The sequence below is a fragment of the Delphinapterus leucas genome, chromosome 10 (assembly GCF_059928025.1).
Source record: "Delphinapterus leucas isolate spDelLeu-1000000601 "Yukka" chromosome 10, BTC_Dleu_Yukka2, whole genome shotgun sequence".
Taxonomy (NCBI): Eukaryota; Metazoa; Chordata; class Mammalia; order Artiodactyla; family Monodontidae; genus Delphinapterus; species Delphinapterus leucas.
In genome coordinates this window covers 62610186-62629831 of record NC_143138.1, presented here as the reverse complement: position 1 = coordinate 62629831, position 19646 = coordinate 62610186, and the positions used below count along the sequence as shown (strand labels likewise).

The 19646-nt window shown below is 50.0% G+C and overlaps 2 protein-coding genes and 1 pseudogene across 4 annotated transcripts in view; all 3 read right to left on the bottom strand.

Moving 5' to 3' along the window:
* Positions 1 to 9721, bottom strand: part of TGM4 (transglutaminase 4) — a 21924-nt gene extending 12203 nt beyond the window's left edge. Inside the window, 7 exon segments of the mRNA XM_089919878.1 lie at positions 3825 to 3942; positions 3945 to 4124; positions 6517 to 6620; positions 8593 to 8643; positions 8646 to 8681; positions 9006 to 9027; positions 9704 to 9721. Coding sequence (XP_089776004.1) covers positions 3825 to 3942; positions 3945 to 4124; positions 6517 to 6620; positions 8593 to 8643; positions 8646 to 8681; positions 9006 to 9027; positions 9704 to 9721 — 529 coding nt within the window.
* On the bottom strand, positions 8589 to 13883 carry LOC111174166 (protein SET-like; annotated as a pseudogene).
* On the bottom strand, positions 13640 to 19646 carry TMEM42 (transmembrane protein 42). 3 transcript variants are annotated; one of them, XM_022573417.3, is made up of 3 exons: positions 19082 to 19646; positions 17077 to 17223; positions 13640 to 16459 (listed from the first exon to the last, which is right to left on the bottom strand). In XM_022573417.3, the coding sequence occupies exons 1-3, from the start codon at positions 19271 to 19273 to the stop codon at positions 16319 to 16321; spliced, it is 480 nt and encodes a 159-aa protein (XP_022429125.1). In that variant the 5' UTR covers positions 19274 to 19646; the 3' UTR covers positions 13640 to 16318. The 3 variants fall into 3 exon arrangements, 1 of the variants encoding a protein (XP_022429125.1); XR_002644473.3 differs by lacking the exon at positions 13640 to 16459 and having other exon boundaries at positions 17109 to 18859; positions 19082 to 19187; XR_002644474.3 differs by lacking the exons at positions 13640 to 16459; positions 19082 to 19646 and adding an exon at positions 17491 to 19040 and having other exon boundaries at positions 17114 to 17223.

Genomic DNA, 19646 nt, shown 5'->3' with positions numbered 1-19646 from the left:
AACCCACAGAGCCATGGGGTGGAATATTACACAGCCATTATAAAGACGTACCAGCAGAGTTTTTAATACCACGGAGAAAATCCCTTTGTGATCAAGATAAACAAAACAGACTACAAAGTTGTGCACGTATAACATTATCTCAACTCTGTAAGCATGAATTAGTAATAGAAAAAGAATGACACACACTAGAACATGAAGTATTTATCACTGAGGGAGGAGATTATGATTTCATTTCTTTCCATGTCTCTGTATCTTCTAAGCCTTCTAGGTCTTCTGTGATAAACATATGTGTTACTTTTTGAATTCTATTGATATATTTATTTTAAACCACTTTATCAAGATATAGTTTGCAGCCCATAAAATCCACCCTTTAAGCTGGATGATTCAATGGTTTTAGTATATTTACAGAGTTGAAATACCTGTGTTATTTTTGTAATCTGAGAGGGAAACTACCAAAATAAAAGGAATAGGTAATAATCTTCATTCTTCAGAAAGAGTCTGGGAAAGTTCCATGGTCATAATTCTTTGAGGTTGTTAAAGTTACCCCTTGATTTTCTCAGAGGGGCAATTACCTAGGATTCAGGTGATCCCTTCTTCCCCACACTGCTGTGGTCCTCATTCTGTTTCCTTCCTCTGGTGACTGCTCCCCCACCAACTCGCTACCTGCTCCCCACCTCCTGTGCTAACCACTTCCTCCCATTTTGTTTCCCTCCACCCCCTCACCTGTAAGTAGTGATGGTAACCGCCCCCCAGGGATGGAGTGATGGTAACTGCCCCCCAGGGATGGATTCACAAGAGGATGCTTGTGAAGCACTTTGCAGAGTACACACAGCAGGCCTCACTCATGGGGGTCCCCCCTCTGTTGTCCCCATTTCCATCCTATCCTAGGCATCCAGACCCAGGGAGGGGAGGGGCAGCCAAGCAGTTGTGTAGAGTATGGCATTTTCCAGAAGTTTTTTTGTTGCAAAAGGTGGTGAGACAAAAGGCTGGAAGTTTCTGGTGCCATAAGTCCTCGCCACTGGATTTGTGCATTTAGAGCCATGGAGCCCTTCCTCCTTCCACACTGTTGCTCTGCCTCGTGGCTGCACAGAGACATTCATTCTTCCACGGAGCAGAGGTCTCCAGACCAAAATCTTCTAGAAAATCTCCCTCAAGTTTTAGAAGTTCTTGGAATTCCCTTCTGGTCCAATGGTTAGGACTTTGTGCTTTCACTGCCACAGGCCCGAGTTCAGTCCTGGTTAGGGAACTAAGGTCCCACAAGCTGCAAGGGGTGGCCAAAAAAAAAAAAAAGTTCTAGAAATTCTTTATCTTTGTCAACATTTCACTTGTAATGGAGCTTCCTTGTGAATTGTTAGGTGGTTGGTTCGTTGATAAATACACTGTGAAGTGGGGGTGGGGGGTGGCAGAGAGTAGAGGGGGATGGGAAGGCCTTAGGCCCAGCTCTGATTCTGCCACCTGCCTGCATGTTCTCGGGGGGAGGGTTACCCCTCTCTAGGCAAGTGTCACATGTATAGGGTTGGGGTTTGGCATGAGGCTCGCAAACGTTTCTGCATAACCTTTACTGACTACTACCTAACTAAAAAGGTGGGGCCTGGCCCAACCATAGGATGACCAATTCATCACCTGACCAAAGTTCCAGGGCTTTTTTTGACAGAGTCGACACAACAGATGTGACAGTAGCCAGTGCTGTGGGGGACGCTCTCATTTCACTCTGTCTCATTAGCCGTGAAAACCACATCCTCTGAAGCAAGGGCACACATGCACATGGGGTTATCATCCACCCCCTGGACACAGGCAGACCTGTCACAGGAGGAAGCTGCCTGGCCTGGGGGAGAGGTGGGGTGGGAGGTCCCGCAAGGTCTACACGAGGGGTTTGAAACAGTGTGCGCTGGGGGGTAAGACATGGGAGGCAAGAGCTAAGACAGGTATCAAAAAGATGCTCGCTTCCTGACCAGCTGTGCGGGACTTCCACTGGGCAAACGTGGGAGTCTGAACATAAACATAATTAAGAACAGGAATGATTGTAAACCACTGGGAACAAATGAGATCCCTGAGTCCATACAGATAGATTGTTTCATAGATGGATAGATAATTGATAGATTAGACAGACAGACAGATGATAGACAGATTGGTGAAGGGAGGGCTTTGCTTACAGGAGAATACCAGGGCCCAGCAGGTAAGTGTGGAGGGAGAGCTGGAGTTGAAAAATCACTGTGCAACCATCATAGAGAAGGTTGGTTCAGGCATGAGCTGTCAGTGGTTGGTAAATCTAGGTGGGGAGCATTTTCATGAGGACCAGGATATTTGCATGGCTTGAAAGTGTTGCCACAAGACAAGGACTGCTTATTAGTAACAAAGGAAACAATAGTAATTATACAGCAGGGAAATTGCACAACACTTTGACCAAATGATCAAATTTAACATTCCCAATTAGGGGCAGGTGGACACTGTGTGCCACCAGATGTGATATCCTGAGAAGGACACAGCGTCACTTATGTAATATTCCAGGCAGGGAGGCATAACCTGAATCTAAAGATCATGGATCATCAGGACTTCCCTGGTGGTCCGGTGGTTAGGACTCCTCACTTCCACTTCAGGGGGCACAGGTTCGATCCCTGGTCATGGAACTAAGATCCTGCAAGCCGTGCAGCGCGGCCAATAATAAATATTAATTAAACAAACAAATTAAATACAAACAAAAAAATCATGAATCATCAGACAAGCCCCAAATGAGGAATATTCTAGTGAAAAAAAAGGGGGGGGTCCGAGGGGGTCTATTACTCAAAAATGTCCATATCAAAAAAGACTAAGGCTGAGGAACAGTTCCAGATTAAAGGAGGTAAAGAGACAGGACAGCTGAACAGAGTATGTGACCCTGGACTGGATCCTGTACTGGAGGGAAAAAAATGTTATAAAGAACATGATTGCATCAACTGACTAAGTTGGAATTCCAGTAAGTAGATTAGATACAGTGTTATGTCAACCCTGAATTACTGAAGTTGATAACAGCAGTGTAGCAAGAGAATATTCCTATTCTTAGGAAGTACACACTGAAATATTTTTCGTTAAAGAGCAACAATGTATGTAACTTACTCTCACATGGTTCAGAAATAAAGTGTGTGTGTGTGTGTGTGTGTGTGTGTGGAGAGAGAGAGAGAGGAAGAGAGAGAAAATGATGAAGAAAATAGGATCTGGATAAAGGGCATATGGATGTTCTTTATACCATTTTTGCCTACTTTTCTGCAGCTTGAAATCATTTCCAAACACTAAATAAATAAATAACCTGCTCCCTGGTTTCTAGCTTATACACCTGATTTTTTAACTCCAAGGTGGCTGTAGCAGTGCGGGTGTGGAGAAGGTCTGGTAACCAACGAGCGCATGTGAAGCTGTGGCGAGATGCCCTGCCCAGCAGCCACGGGAGAGGGGGCTGGTGCTGGTGGGAGAAGGAATGCCCTCCAGTGCCCTTTGCACGAAGGCTCCCATGGAGCCGCAGGTAGGAAGGGGTTGGGCCAATGAAAACGTGGAGGGGAGAGGGGAGACCCAAAAGAGCAGAGAGTTTTCAGGAGGAAGGAAACACCTGTCAGGATTCAGGCCCCGCGCCCGGAGAAGGCAAGTAAGGAGCTGGGGTGACGCCCCCAACAAGGGCAGCCTCCGTACAGTGGTGGAGGCCAAAGCCAAATGGCGGGGGTCAGGCAGGGGAGAAGTGAAACGTCCAAGGAGCTCAGCCACAGAGGGGCTGCTCCAAAGCCGCCCATGATCTGTCCCTGGGTCTGGTCCCTTCACCTAGTTTGAAAGCACCTGGACGGCAAGCAAAGCTCACGGACCACACGAGGCATACAGTAGGCACTGCTTCTTGCCTCCTCCCATGAGTCTCACCTGACACATTTCCCCAGCTGACCTGAGTTTCACGTTACCCTTACACCATGGGTTGAAAAGAAACCTGGGTACAACATGTTTTCTTCAGACTTGAAGATATGTTTGTTTCCACTTTTCACTAGCAGGTGGTACTTGCCTACGACAGCGTGTGGGGGCTGCCAACCACCACCTTGACCTAAGCAAAGACACGTGACATGGTGGACATATCCCCCTTTGGCCACACCCTGAACTCTACAAAAGCCTCCCAGAAGAATCCATCAGTCCTAACACATAACCCCGTCTGGAACAAGTCTGTCTCCCCCAGAGACCAGGAGTGGCCAGGATGGACTGGCATAGCAGACGCCCGAGACATAAAAGTAGACACGCAAAGCAGGTGGCTTCTGCGAATCCTGCCGACAGGCCTAGACAGACTTGGTTTGAAACCTAGCAGGTGTTTTCCCCTTTCCCCTTTGACCTTTACTCCCTTCACTACAGCATGGAGGGGAAGCCTACCAGGTGGTTGGGACGATTCCATAGATAATATAAACGTAAGGGGCCTGGCCTAAGGGGCCTGGCCCACCACCTGGCACTTCAGGGGGCAAGTTAAATGTCAGCTGTCTTTTGCAGCAAAAAAACCCCTCTCTCTCTGTTGTTGGAATACGAGCAGCCTGAGCCCCAGAGGGGCATCGGTCCCAGGGTACCCCAGGCTTTCACCCAGCCTTTGAGGGTAGATAATGACTGGATGGATAGGTAGAAGTTGTTATAGCCACAGTGGCTTGTTGTTGTCACAAAACAGTTCTGTTTGTGACCCAGGATCTCCCCGCCACCAAAACCTGTGAGATGCTTGTTTTTATAAGATATCTTATAGGAGCAGTGGGCTCTCGGTTGCAATCCCAGCTCTCCCTCTTACCAGCTGTAGAACCTTGGCTGGTTACTTAATCTCTTCTGTGCCTCAGGTTTCTCATTTAGACACTTGGAATGACCATAGTGCTCCCCCCGCTCCAATAGGACTACGAGATAAACATTTATTAGCTCATTAAATGAACTATTGTTAGTATGTTGCTGGTGGGGAAGCAGGCTCAGAAAGGTGACACAGGAGGTGAAGTGGGGACAGAACTCCCCTGACACAACTCCGCCTGCACCACTCTGGCTCCCTGCACCCCTCACACCTGCAGCAAAAGGAAGGCGCTGAGCCCCTGCCCCCAACCCACCAGGCAGCTGACCCACACGACTGATCCATGCGGGGCCTAGGCTCCGTGAGGGGCATGTCCTGGCACCAGCAGAACTGTGACAGTGTCCCCATTCCGCTAAGCCACAGGGCAGACCTTAATTTTGCCTTCCTGGCTGCATCCCCATCACCACCCACAGTAGGCCCTCCTTGATGTAACAAAGGAGTGCAGGTGACCTCCCAGGATATGGGAAATGTTATTCACCTTGACCTGGGTGGTGGTTCCATGGGTGTATTTATATGTAAAAACTCATCGTAGGGACACTTAAGATATGCATCCTTTATATGTGTTGTACAGCAATAAAATTTTTTAAAATAATACTTTGCTGAATGAAGAAATGCAGCTCCCTTCCCCATCCCACTTCCACCTCTCAGGCATAACCATGAAGGCAAATTTCCCACCAGACTTCTTACAAAAACAGAGACTTCCAAATGAAAGGAAAATTAAATCAACGGCCTTTTCCTGGGAAGATTTTCATGAATCCCTGAAAAACACTCAGATGCTGCAAAAATCAGGGTTGGGAGTCTGGGATCTGGACTGGAGGCCAAGGAAGGAAGAACACACAGGCCAGCAGTTGGCCCACTTACCTCCTCATTTCCAGCTGCAAATTCTGCTTCTGAAGAAAATCCTGGAATTAACCTCACAATTAAAGTTCTGGGGATTTATCCTAAGGAAATATTCACAGATTAGTCCAAAGATCTGGCTGAGAGAGGGTTTATGACAACCCTGGGAAGACTGGACAACTGTAAATCCTCAGAGCCCCCAAGAGGAGATGGGCCGATCGGCCACCATGAGCCCACATGCCAGAGCAGGAAGCCGCCACGAAAAGTTCTCTTGTAGGGGAACCACTGAACGAACAGGAGCGTTCACAGTATCTTATAACGTGAATGAAGTGAGAGGCAAAACACTTCTACTTCCGTATCTAACCATTATCGTGTCATAGAGAAAAGCCTGGAAGCAAGGATTGACAACTGTTCATTGGTGGGATGATGGGTTATTTTTATTTACTTCTTGCTTGTTTACTCCAATGAACATTGTCCCTTCTGAAATGAAAAGGGGAGGAGGTGAGATGTAGGAGGTTTGACCACAGTCAGAGCTGCTAAGAGCCTTGGGGAGGGTGCGGGAGCAAACGCTGAGACGTTTGGAGACGCAGCCCCTGCTACACTCTGCTGGGGGTTGGTCTTCAGCACCGTTATTGACTGAATGTCCTGGAACATCCCTGAGAGGTTTAGGCCTCTTGGACAGGAAGTGAAGGTGTCACCGTGGGTGGGTGGCCTCCCCCTAAAAGCAGATGGCCCACTGGGTCTGGGCTCAGGTGTTGAAGGCATCATGGGAGTGAATATTCAGCACGGCAAGGAAAGGGCTCCTCAGATTAGGCAGGAACCTGCCAGAAGCCAGCCAGCCACTTACGCAACAGCCTGGGGGCCCTCACCTCCACACTGGACTCATTGTGAATGGCTGCCTGCCAGGGACATCTGTCTGATGATCTCGGGTCCAGTTCCATCATGATGTTGTTGGAAACACCAAGATTCAGCCCTGGAAACACCCGAGGGGCACAGAGTCTTGATGGTGGCCCCCAGAGAGGTTCCCTCGCTTCAAGACACGTGCTGCCCCCTCAGCCCAAGCCTCAGCTCCCAGCCCCCTTCGAGCCTCCTCACTTGTGTCCTCTGCCTCTTGGAGCCCTGCGTCCAGCTCTGCAACCTGCCGCCTTTCCCCATCCAACTACCCTCGCCCGCCAGGGCCGCAAAGCCTCCCTCTGCCCCGAGTGTCCAGTTTTCATTTTCTGCTCAACTTGGATGAATCTCCCCTGCCTCCTGTTCTCCACGGCCTCCCTGTTCACCACAACGGAACCCAGGCCTCCCTCTTGTCTCCGCGTGTGGCACTTTCCGGTGCCTCTGCCACATACGTGTCCCCCACCTGCTTCTTTTCCCTGCCTGTTTAGCCCTCGCTGGGCTCTGCTCAGATGCACAGGCTCATTTGCTTTGGGCAGCCAGTGCCAGCGGCTTAGCCTCTGTTTCTCTCACCTGGAAGAGGCAGATGCCACTGCCCACCCTGCCAGCTGTCGGAGGACTTAAGAAAACGTTGGTCAGGTTATGTCATGACCTCCGGGAACTCCCTACTGCTCTTGGGATCAAACCCAACACCTCCTTATAGCCTGCACATGGTTTCTGTGCAGCTTCTCCAGCCCGCCCAGTTCCCTCCCTCTCCTTCCTGCAATGACCAGCCTCTGGTCCTCAGACAGACAGTTCATGACAATGCTGATGGCCAGTGTGGCCTCCCTGGGGGTCACACACTGTGGCCCTGCTGGGAACCCTGCTCTCAGGTCTTTAGTGGTGGCTCCTGCATGGGGTGTGGATCCCATCAGGGAGGCCACCTCCCAAGAGAACCCTTCTGTGTTGCCCTGACCCTCTTGCTTTGGTTTCTTGGGCCCATGTGTCCCTGTCTGAAATGACCCTGTGCTCTTGTTGGCTTCCTGTCCGACTCCCTCCACTAGAACGGGCAGGTCTGGGAGGCCAGGCACTGCTTTACTTGTGGATTCCTGGAGCCTGGGATGTTTCCTGGCACACAGTAGGTACTCGGCATTATTTGCTGAGTGAGTGGGTGAGTGATACAAGGTAAATATTTGTGAGAGGGATGCACGTGAACTCGGGGGCACTACATATTCCCTGATGTTGGGGACCGTGACGTCCTGTCGTCCATGCTGAGCAGGGGGCCCTCAGCCCAGAACACAGTAGGTACTTATCTCATCTTGACTGAAGAGAATGGAGACCGTTCTGACTGTAAGACCCACCAGCACATCTGAGGAGACCCTCTGCCTGTCCCTCCCTTGGAGAAGGAATGAAAGCTCTCTCCCCGGAAGTGGTGTCATATACCCTCTTGTAAAGCTGATCTACTAAATCTATTTATAAAACTTAAAAAAACGGCATTAAAGAAGCAAGACCCTCCCCCTTATCCCATTCCCTGTCACCAGCTCTGTAGATCTGTTCCCCTAATTGCACATATGCCCATAGATATACCCAATCATAACCAGCAGCTGAGCCATTCCATTATCTATTACCCCAGGTGTGGTGTTTTAATCACTATTGCCCACTCGCCTCCAGCCCACACTTCCATGGTGTAAGCAAACCTCAGCCCTATGATTCATCTCTAGAAACATCCCAGACCCTTCTAAAGCAGCTGCCCAGCTGAGTCTCTTCTCTTTTCTCTGCCCGTCCCCAGCCATCCTCCAGCTCTTAGCCAAGGAACAGGAGCATCTGAGGAGGGAGGACTCACCACGGGCCAGGTCTCTCCCATCTCCCACTGCATCCTCATTGCACCCCATATCATTCCCACTTTACAGATGGGGAAACTGAGGACCAGGGAGGTGAAGACAGTCCTGGCTCAGACTTGAGGATCAGAATCCGCATGGTCCGGTCCCTGAACCCCACGCGCAGGTGAGCTGCAGGTGCGCTGTCCCAGGCCTGCAGGGCCTGCAGAGCGCCAGCCACAGGTCAACACCAGGCCTCACCAGAGCAGAGTTTGCACATCTGGAACTGCAATGTGTGGTGAGGAACGGCATCTCCTTTTTCAGGAAGTCAGCATGGAGAACGTTCAGACCTGTCAGCAACACACAGTGTGGAATAAAGAAAGAAAAGAGAGGAAATTCCAGGCACTTCGGTGGTTAGGACTCCGCGCTTTCACTGCCAAGGGGCCGGGTTCAATCCCTGGTCAGGAAACTAAGATCCCACAAGCCACACGGCGCAGCCAAAAAAAAAAGAAAGATAAAGAAAAGAGAATGTTCATTTCCCCCGTTGTCTCTTTTTGGCTCCAGAATCTGACACTGCGGTGAGGTAGAGCTGGGCAGAGCTGGGTTTCCAGCCAGGCGTGGGCCTCTCTGAGACTCAGTTTCCTCACCTATTAGATGGGGGTGAACATACCTACCTTGTGGGGTTACACAGATGAGCTGAGACAAATGGGCGTTAAGTGCTCAGCTCAGCACTTCTGTTGTAGCCCATCAGGTGCCACCTCTATGTTACTGAACCAGGTCCACTAGCCCAAACACAGTAAAGCCAACCTACTGACCCCAAGTTGTGGTGAAGCAAAGTACAGTGTTTCTTGCCAATGCGCCCAACCTGGGTCAAGCAAGGAGAATAGGTAGCTCATACTCAAAAGACCCAAACTCTCCGATGGCTTTTGGGGGAAGGGTTTTTAAAGGCAAGGTGAGGGAATTCCCTGGCGGTCCAGTGGTTAGGACTCCACGCTTTCACTGCTGAGGGCGCAGGTTCAATCCCTAGTTGGGAACTAAGAACTAATCCCACAAGCAGCGTGGCACGACCAAAAAAAAACAAAAGGCAAGGCGTGGGAGAGGGTTGTGAGGTGTGCAATCAGCTTGTGCACAATTCTCTGATTGGTTGATGGGGAGGTAAGAAGGTGGTATCATGGGGTCAGTATTATCAATCCTCAGCTCCAGCTGGTCTGGGGGCTACGTGCTGGTGGTCAGCACACAGTTAACTTCTTCCACCTGCTGGGGGTTTTAGTATCTGCAAAGCTTAAGGAGGAACTAAAGGCCCTTGACTTTCTTTTACATCTCAACTATTATTATTTTGTCTTGCTTGACTCTTGAGGCCCCGTGACCTCACCCACATGAGGCTGGCCATTCCAGTTACCATCAAGATCAACTCTAGAAGAGCTGGACTAACAGAGCTGTTGTTTAATTGAGATAATGTGTGAGGAAAGGCTCTGCACCACGAATCTCGCAGTGCCGCCAGCACCTGGCACACAGTAGGGCCCAAACCATGGAGGCATCACTGACTTCTTCCTCTCATAGGCACATCCAACCCATCAGCAAATCCTTTTGGCTCTGCCCTCAAAGTGCATTAGAGTCTGATCACTTCTTATCACCCCCACTGCCACCAAAGTCTCCTCTCCCTCATCTGCAGTGGCAGCAGCCTCCTGACAGGTCTTCCTGCTGCTGCCCTTGCCCTCTGTCGTTTGCTCTCAATGAGAGGGACTCCTTTAAGATATGGCTGACCAGCTCTCTCTTCCGCACACTCACTCAGAGTCAAAGTCCTTTCAATGATCTAAGACAGGCCCTGCATTATCTGTGGTCATATTCTGATGTGGCAACGGATACGACCAAATGCACAAGCAAAAAAGGAATGGATAAACTGGACTTCATCAAACTAAAAACTTTCACGCTTTAAAGGACAATATCAAGAAAGTGAAAGAGACAATCCACAGAATGAAAGAAAATATTTGCAAATCGTATACCTGATAAGATACACTTGTATTCAGACTATTTAAATAACTTTTTCTTTTATTTAAAGAACTTTTACAACCCAATAATAAAAATATAAGAAACGCAGTTTTAAAATGGGCAAAGGCTCTAAAAAGACATTCCTCTAAAGAAGATACACAAATGACCAGCAAGCACAGAAAAGACGCTTGACATCATTAGTCATTATGGAAACGCAAATCAAAACCACAATGAGGTACCACTAAGATGACTACAATAAAATTATGGACAATAAAAATTGTCAGCAACAAGGTGGAGAAATTAGAACACTCGTATTTTGATGGTTGGAATGTAAAATGGCGTGGCTGCTTTGGAAAGCAGTTTCTCAAAAAATTAAATAGTTACATATGACCTAGCAATTCCACACTGAGGTATATACCCAACAGAACTGAAAACACAAATCCACACAAAAACTTATACACAAATATTCTTTTTTTTTAAAAATATTTATTTGGTTGCACCAGGTCTTAGTTGCAGCTCACAGGCTCCTTAGTTGTGGAATGAGAACTCTTAGTTGCGGCATGAGAACTCTTAGTTGCGGCATGCATGTGGGATCTAGTTCCCTGACCAGGGATCAAACCCAGGCCCCGTACATTGGGAGCGCGGAGTCTCATCCATTGCACCACCAGGGAAGTTCCCACAAATATTCTTAACAGAATTATCCAACAGCCAAAGTGGAAACAATCCATATGTGCATCACAAGATATACTGATAAACAAAAGGTGGTACATCCACACAATGGAATATTATTCAGTCATAAAAAGGAATAAAGTACTGATACATGTTACAACATGGATGTGCTTTTTTTTTTTTTTTTTTTTTTGCGGTACGCGGGCCTCTCTCTGTTGTGGCCTCTCCCGCTGCGGAGCAACAGGCTCCGGACACGCAGGCTCAGCGGCCATGGCTCACGGGCCCAGCCGCTCCGCGGCATGTGGGATCTTCCCGGCCCGGGGCACGAACCCGTGTCCCCTGCATTGGCAGGCGGACTTTCAACCACTGCGCCACCAGGGAAGCCCTGGATGTGCCTTTAAAATATTGATATTATGCTAAATGAAAGAAGCCAGACACAAAAGGCCATATGTTGTGTGATTTTATTTATATGAAATGTCCAGAATAGGCAAATCCATAGAGATAGAAAGCAGATTAGTGATTGCCAGAGGGTTGGGGGGAAGGTGGATAGAGAGTGACTGCTAATGGTGTGGGTTTCTTTTTGTGGTGATAAGATGTTCTGGAATTAGACAGTGGTGATGGTTCAGAACTTTGTGAATATAATAACAAACTATTGAATTATACACATTAAAAAGAAATAAGTAAAATTCTAAAACCAGAAAAAAAGATAGTAACACTGACCTATCAGGCCATTGGCTGTTAACCTGGATGTCAAATTGCCGGCTCCAGAGCATACAAACTCCAACCCATCATCCAGGGTACACACCAGAGAGACAAATTCAGATACACAGTTCATTCTCTGATCAAGACGTGATACCTCTGCAATGAGTAAAGGGACACAGTGAACACTTCCCCATCTTCTTGGATGGAGACACATACCTCTCTGCTTTTTGAAAAATGACAAACCTTCCTCTTAGACAAACATCTCATTGTGTCCCGTGGTCTCCCGCAGGCACATCTGTTGAGTGTGAGAGGGTCTGGGTCAGCAACGAGCACTTTGTGTGTGTGTGTGTGTGTGTGTACACATTTAGTTTTATTGTAACAAAGCAACTTGTACACTTTTAACCTTTAAAGCTGAGCATCATCTTTCCAGTGAAACAAAAAGAAAAATTTTTAAATAAACAGGAACAAAATTACAATAGAGAATGTCAATTGCAAATAAGATCCTACAGGTTCTGCTGATTCTCCCATTGAGTGGCAGGGCTCAAGTCATCTTTAGGAGAGAATTTTATTTTAAAAGTGTCATCTTAAACTGCAAGGATGTCCCTTAAACATCACAATTAAACATGTCAAAGGAGAGACCATGCTGTCAAAATGCCCACTTAACCCACCCAAACATCTCAAACCCACCCTTTGCTGACCTTCTATAACCCCATTTTTTAAAGTTTTTTTTTCTTTCTTTAAACAAGAGAAAGTAGATGGATACATGCTGGTAAATGCTAACTGTCCATATTCACATAGAGACACAGTGTAGTCTCTGAGCCCAATCAATATACAGAGACAGGAGGAAAAAAGCTAGAATTCTATGCATTACTACACAGGGGCCTAGCACCCTCCAGCTTCCAGCAGAGCTAAGGGAGCAGAAGGTTTTTCTTTTTTCCCACAGAGCATGGTGGTATTGATTCCATAAAGTTTTTGTTGAGACAGGAAGGGATAAAAGTGAACTTGGAACAGAAAGGGGTAGAGATTCTTTTCCCACTGAATTCTGCTCAAGGTATTTCCCCCCCAAATAAGTTGTGAGCCACGGTATAAAGAAGAAAAGAGACCTCAAAAACAGGGCGACTGAGCACAAGAGGAGGAGGAGGAGAAAAAAAAAAAAAAAAAGACTGCAACATGCTCCCAGGGACTGGAGAAAATTTAAAAAGGAAGGTTGGAATCCATCAGTGTTCCATTAGTCATCTTCTCCTTCACCTTCCTCTCCTTCCTCCCCCTCATCATCATCTTCATCTTCTTCACCTTCAGCCTCATCCCCTTGTTCATCAACATCTTCCAATCCTTCTTCCTCTCATCATCGTCATCTTCTTCTCCTTCCTCATCATCCATGTCCGGGACCAAGTAGTACTGTAATGGATTTGGCCAAATATCATCTTTGATGACCTCTCCTAACTCATCTGCACCTGCATCAGAATGATCAGTAAACCAGGTGAAGAAGCTTTCTGGTTCCTCTTGCTGTCTCTTCCTCTGGCTTTATTCTGCGTTTGACTTGAACGTTTTGTCAGATCCTTTCTGGATTTCCATTTGATTTCAGTGGACTTTGAAGATGGATTACCACTCTCATTCAGGTGAAATTCTTTGGAGAGAACTTTATTTTCGAAGTAAGGGTTTTCATCAAAATAAAAATCTATTCTGTAACCTGATTTCGTATCTTCAAATTCTGTCACTTCGACTCTTGTCAAATAATGCAGCGCCTCTTCATCCTCCTCCCCAAGCAGTGTAGACACTTGTGGATGGTTAACAAACGTTGTTACCCCAAAATTTGGGATTTGGGCGATCAATTCCAACCTCTTCTGAAAAAATGGTTGACGGAGTTTGTTACATTTCTGTTCTACTTCCAAAATCTCCTCACTGGCTTGTTCCTTAAGTCTGTCTATTTCATTTTGTACTTCATCAATATGTTCAATTGCTTCTTGCTGTTCTTTTTCTGAGGTCTCCTCAGCCGCCTCCTGCTGGCGCTCACTGGCTCGCTTTCCCTCCCCCTGGCTCGCGCGCTGCCCTCATGGCCTGATGACGCGGGAGGGGCTGGGGCAGCATGCTGGGCCCAGCCCGGGCTCCTGCTTATGGAGGGGAGGCGATGGCGAGCAGGCAGGCGGCTCAGCTCCCTCCCTCACTCTCCATGCTGCAGCTCGCTGCTCCATCTCCCGGAGCCGCCTCCTCCTCCTCAAGCATCTTTATGTATCCGGCAGGCGTCTAGATGGGGGGCTGGGTCCCCTCGTGACAACGTCTGCTCCGAGATGGACTTCTTCCTGCCCTTTTCATGAACGGCTCAGGGAGGCCAGGCCACCAGCTCTCAGCAGCCTTCACGTCTGGCCTTGGATGGGTGCCTGACTCACATATGTGAACACACCCTGCAGAGCCTTGAGTGGCCTTCATCTTCCTCACTGGTAGAATAATGGGGTCATATTTGACCAGGGAGATATGAAGAGTGTTCCAGGGAGCATCACCTTCAGAGAGGTAGGAGGTGAGACTTGGGGAGTGCTATTAGACACTGTAAAGCAGGCTCCTCGTCCACAGGACCTCTCCGGGGCTTTAACTGCTAAAGTGGGAGGCAGGATGTTTATACGGATTAAGAGGCAAACCCTGGAGCCACACAGCGATTTGGGCATTCATTAGCTGTGTGACCTTGGGCAAATGACCCAATCTCTCTGAGCCTTAGTTTCCTCACCTCTAAAATGAGAGTAACAAGAGTACCACCTCCTTTGGGCTTCTTCCCTGGTGGCGTAGTGGTTAAGAATCCAGCTGCCAAAGCAGGGGACACGGGTTTGAGCCCTGGTCCGGGAAGATCCCACACGCCGTGGAGCAACTAAACCAGTGTGCCACAACTACTGAGCCCACGTGCCACAACTACTGAAGCCCACACGCCTAAAGTCTGTGCTCTGCAACAAGAGAAGCCATCGCAATGAGAAGCCTGCGCACCGCAATGAAGAGTAGCCTCCACTCGCCACAACTAGAGAAAGCCCGCAGGTAGCAACGAAGACCCAATGCAGCCAAAAGTAAATAAAATAAAATAAATTAAAAAAAAAAAAAACCTCCCTCCCAGTGAGGCTGGGAGGCTTCAATGTGTCAAAGTGGGGCTAGTCAATTACCATTCTGCGAATCACCGCTTGGCCTTGGCCCCTGTGGCAGCTCAGAAAGAGCAGCAAATTGTGCCCTGTTGGATATGAAGGAGTTTTCCAGGGACAGGGGAAGGAGGAAGGAATCCAAGGCAAAGGGAAAAGCAGGCACAAAAGCATGGAGGCACGACTGGCTGTGGTGGCCTCGAGAACTGCTGAGATGCAGACCTGTGGGTGACTCAGGCACGGTGAGTGGGGGAGGGAAGGAGGCAGCAAGGGAGCAGCTGGAGAGGGGGCTGGGCCACAGCAAAGTCACTGGGAGTCACAGAACAGCTCTGGAGAGCATCCGGCCACTGCCACGAGTAATGGAGGAGAGCAATGAAGGTGCTATGTGCGTGGGGAGGAGGGGCCAGCTGGACACGACCCTTCTCTCCCCCAGCCTCGTGGCTAAGAAGGCCCTCCCTCCTGCAGGGGATGTGAAAGGAGACCTCCTGGGGCCGGCAGTCAGGCTCAGGAGAGCTGGGAGGGCTGTCAGACAGCCAGGGGAGCCCCGGGGAACTGGAGCAGGTGAGCATCGCACTTGAAGCTATGCACAGCGAGAGGGTGCAGGCAGCAAACAGACTGTTTTGAACTAGGAATTAGATTCACATGGCATAAGATACAAAAAAGTCATGGGGCCAAAAGGCAGAAGAGGTAACATAAGGGGGTGGGAGCAACCTCTGGGCCAGTTTCCTTTCCTAATAAGTAAAATAAAACTAGGCCCCAAAGTGAGGTCAAGCCTTTCTCCTTGGGACCAAGAGAATGGACAGATGCTCCTGAATTTGAAGAGCACCAGCCTGCGTGAAGTCAGGAAGGAACCACGCAGGCAGAGAGCAGTCAGGCCCCAGGTCTGGAAGCGGAGGAGTTTCAACTCCCCCTCCGGGAACTGCAGCTCACCCTGGCTGCTCTTACTCCAAAAACTTAGGAAAGGAAAAAAAGTAGGAAAGAATTAAGATTCCACACCTGGCAGTTTTAACTTACAAAAAAAGTATTTATTAATCTAATTTTCCTTCTCTTGCCATAATCCAGAAGCATGACGCTGACGGCCTGACATATCAGTGTGAAGTTGTCGAAAGCCCCACCAGTCACTGATTCCAAAATTCCATGACTGGCCTTTGTTAGGCAACAGGACTGAAGTTACAGCATGGTTTCAAGTCCATACAGGAAGCCCACCAACCCCAGGGTCTCCCACACCTGCCATGGCTCACTGGGTGGGTTGTGGAGCGTGAGAATCAACAGCACCGAGCAGACGGACCGAGAAGGCTTCGGGCAGAACACTGCTGCGGTGTACTTCCCCTGACAGAAGCCGGAGCTGTCCACCCGCAAGGCTGCTCGGTCACAGGCCTGGTTCCCTGGGAAGCATCTCTCTTTGGCCGAGGGTCAGAAGGCTGTGCACCCAGATCGCCCTGAGAAGCAGTTCCCACACGCCAACCCGAGCCGCCATCGCTGTCTTTCCAGCGGGTCCGCCCAGCCCGCTGGTGCTACTGCTGCTTGTGTGGAAGAGCCTTCCTGGGTGGTGGGAGCTCCCTGTGGATCAGGGTGAGTCCGCAGAGGATGAGGAAGACTCCTCCCCACCACAAGACCTCCTGGCACTCTCCATACAACACAAAACCCAGGAAGGCCTGCAGGACAGAGAGAGCTGTGAGGCTGGGCAGGCACGTGCCCGCAGGATGCGACCACGGTGGGTGGGCACCACCTGACTCCCCTGTGGCTGAGTGCCCTCCTAGGGCGGGAGGAAAGGTCTGGAGCTGGAAGTCTTGGGCCTGAAACCCATCTGTTACCTTCAGCATATCTCACCTGGAGAAGTGGGGAGGGTACCTCCTCACAGCATCGGACTCAGCAAAGTGCACAAGAAAGCCCAGCAGAGGCCGGCAGCCAGGCCCAGCACACAGCTGGTCCACCAAGTCCTCCCTGCCTGGACTGCAGGGCTGAATGGCTCAGCCCCACCTGGGAGAGAAGAACCTCGACCCTCCACATCTCCTGCCTGAGTTCACAGACCCCTGAGGAACAGCAAGCAAGTAGGCTTTTGACAGTTGGACTTCATCCCCATCTAACTTGAGAATTCCTCCAAGTTAGAGATTAGAGGAGCAGCCACCGCGAGTCAAGACACAGCCCAACCTCTGCTTCAGTTCCTGGCCCTTCTCCTATGTAGAAGCAGGGGTTGCCCAAGGACAACCCACCCAGAACCCTCCCAGAGCCCAGGTTTGGGACAGAGAAACTGTACGCTCAGGCTACTCACCGAGCTGAGGATATTTGAAAAAGTCACTGTGACAGATGCAATGGCTGAAGACATGGAGAAACTGAGGCCCCGGCTAAAGAACGTCCACATCAGAGAATTGGTGGTAGCCATCACAATAATGCCTAAGACGCAGAAGCCCACGTTCACCTGCAGGAGAAAGTGTCACTGCAGCCACGGCCAGCCCTGGGCAGCATGACCGGCAGACCCCCTCACAGCAGCCAGGGTCATGGTTACTGCTGGCAGCCGGGCCACCACAGCCTGGGGGTCCTCAGAGCTTTCCTGCACAGGGCTTCACTTAACCCTCAGCAGGGCGCACACCCATTTAACAGCCATGAAACAACCTCTTAGAAGACAGCTATTTGGCCATCTTGCCAGCCGTGTGACCTTGGACAGAAGTAAAATGCGAATCCATACCAGTTATCTTCTATTGAACACCAGTCCCTTATTGGCCTCACAGTGACGAGTGCATGAAGTTCAGTCTCAGCAGGCCAAGTGGTTATTGCTCAGTCTGAGGGATGAGTAAATCAGGGGCGGAGTCGTCACTTCCCGGGATCAGGTAAAGCATGAATTAGTCGTCTCCCCACCCCCACCCCCATTCTGTGAAGGCTAAAACCCACTCAGGCCGGTCCCACTGGGCATTCTTGGGCTTTTACTCTGTACCAGGCCCTGTGCTAAGTGTTTTAAGTACATTTTCATTTATTCCTTAACTTCATTTTACAGATAAAGAACCTGAGGCATTAAGTAACCTGCCTAAAACGCCACAGCTGGGGGGAGCCGCCAGGATTCAGGCCCAGGAAGTGTGGCTCCATGATCTAAACTAGGACACAGCCATGCCTAGGGAAACCACACGGGGGACTATTTGACTGGTGACCCCAGGCATCACTTGGAGAACTTGCAGATATTTTTCTTTTTTTTTTTAAAGGAGAGCACTGAAAGAAGAGAGGATCTTTAGAAGCCTCCTACACAAAGGATATGCAGACCCCTTGTTTGGTTTTGAGTTATAAACCTGCCTGCAGACAGCTGCTTCCCCTGAGGATGGTGCCCATGCACCTCATCCTCTTACTTCTCATCAGCAGCTGAATATACAGTCTTAAGGATGGAGTGTCTCTGTATAATTTACACAGAAGCATTTTATGTGCCAGTGCCAGCCTGCTTATGTAAAGGCTTTTGACGGTCTGATGCACAACTAAGAAGACTAGAAAAACCTCATGGCTCATAGTCACTCATCTTACTTTGGACCACTTACTCCAAGAATTACACCCAACAGGATACCAACCTCGAGCATGGCAGCTCCCACTGGATTAGCTTAAACCTAAAGAATCAACCTGTCTACTGCCCAGGTCAGGGCCTAACCCTGGGTTGCAGATGCAATGAAATCTCTTTAACAAGCAGAAGGTGGCCTATGACTCGCGATGGGAGAGGCAAAGGTACGCCTTTAGCAGACATGGGGAGGCAGTTCAGGAGTTCTCAACATCGGGGTTATGTCCATAATGTTTCTCTCAGTCTCCCTTATACCTAGGATATCCCAAATTCCCAAGTTTCCGCCAGCAGGGGAGATCAGTCAAAACAGCCATTAACTACGGAGTTAAACAGATGGGCAACAGATATCTCACCTTTACAGTCACGTGGAGAGAAATGTTCGGGCACAAAGGGCTTAAAATGAGAGGTAGAGAGTGGATGTAGAAGGTGTGCGTCTTCCCCGAGAGTGAACTAGCCCAGTCGGAGGACAGATTTTAGGTCCCAGATAAGGGTACAAGCCTCAGTCCCCGAAGTCTCTTACCACCTACAATGGACGTGGGTTGGGCGTGATATGGAGTCGAGGGATGCCTTCCTGCCCACGCTGTCAGAAGTGCCCGGCTGCGGAGTGGGCCAAACAGGCCAGCGCGGGTGAGGCGGCCCCCCTGCGCCCCCAGCCCCGCTCCATCCCGAAGCCCCGCTGCCCTGCAGCGCCCCTCCTGCCCCGGCCCCACCCGCCGGCCCGCCGCAGCGGCGCCCCCGGCTCGACCTCGCTGCCGAAGGCCAGCTTGGCGGAGGCGGCAGCCAAGGCCCCGAACGCGCCGGCGCACAGGCAGTTGAACACGCCCCAGAAGCGGCGCCGCATCGCTCCCGCCTGGAGGTGCGGGGGGAATCCGGCGGAGGCGTCGGGGTAGGCAGCCGCGCACACCCCTCCGCCGGCGACCTGAGGCCTTCCCTCCATGGTGCCCGCCACCACCTCTCCGGGCGCCAGCCGCGCCAGGCACTGGCTGGGCCGAGATCGCTCCGCGATTGGACGGCGGCCTCACGTGACGAGACGCTCACGCGAGAGGGGTGACCAATTGAGGCTCCGCGAGGGCCTCGAGGGGCGGGTCCGCCGGCCGAGCCAAGGACAGCCTTCTCCCGAGGGTGGCCGGCTTTCCGTGTTACGTTTAGGCTTTCCGAGGAGCACTGCCGGACCGGTGTCCAAGGCTGACTGGTACTGTGGTTGCTGTTGTAGAATAACTCTTCGCTGCCTAGCAGTTTCAATCCTTGTCACTCGGTGTGGTCCAGCATCAGCTTCCCGTGGGAATATGAGTAAAACGCCCAATCCCAGG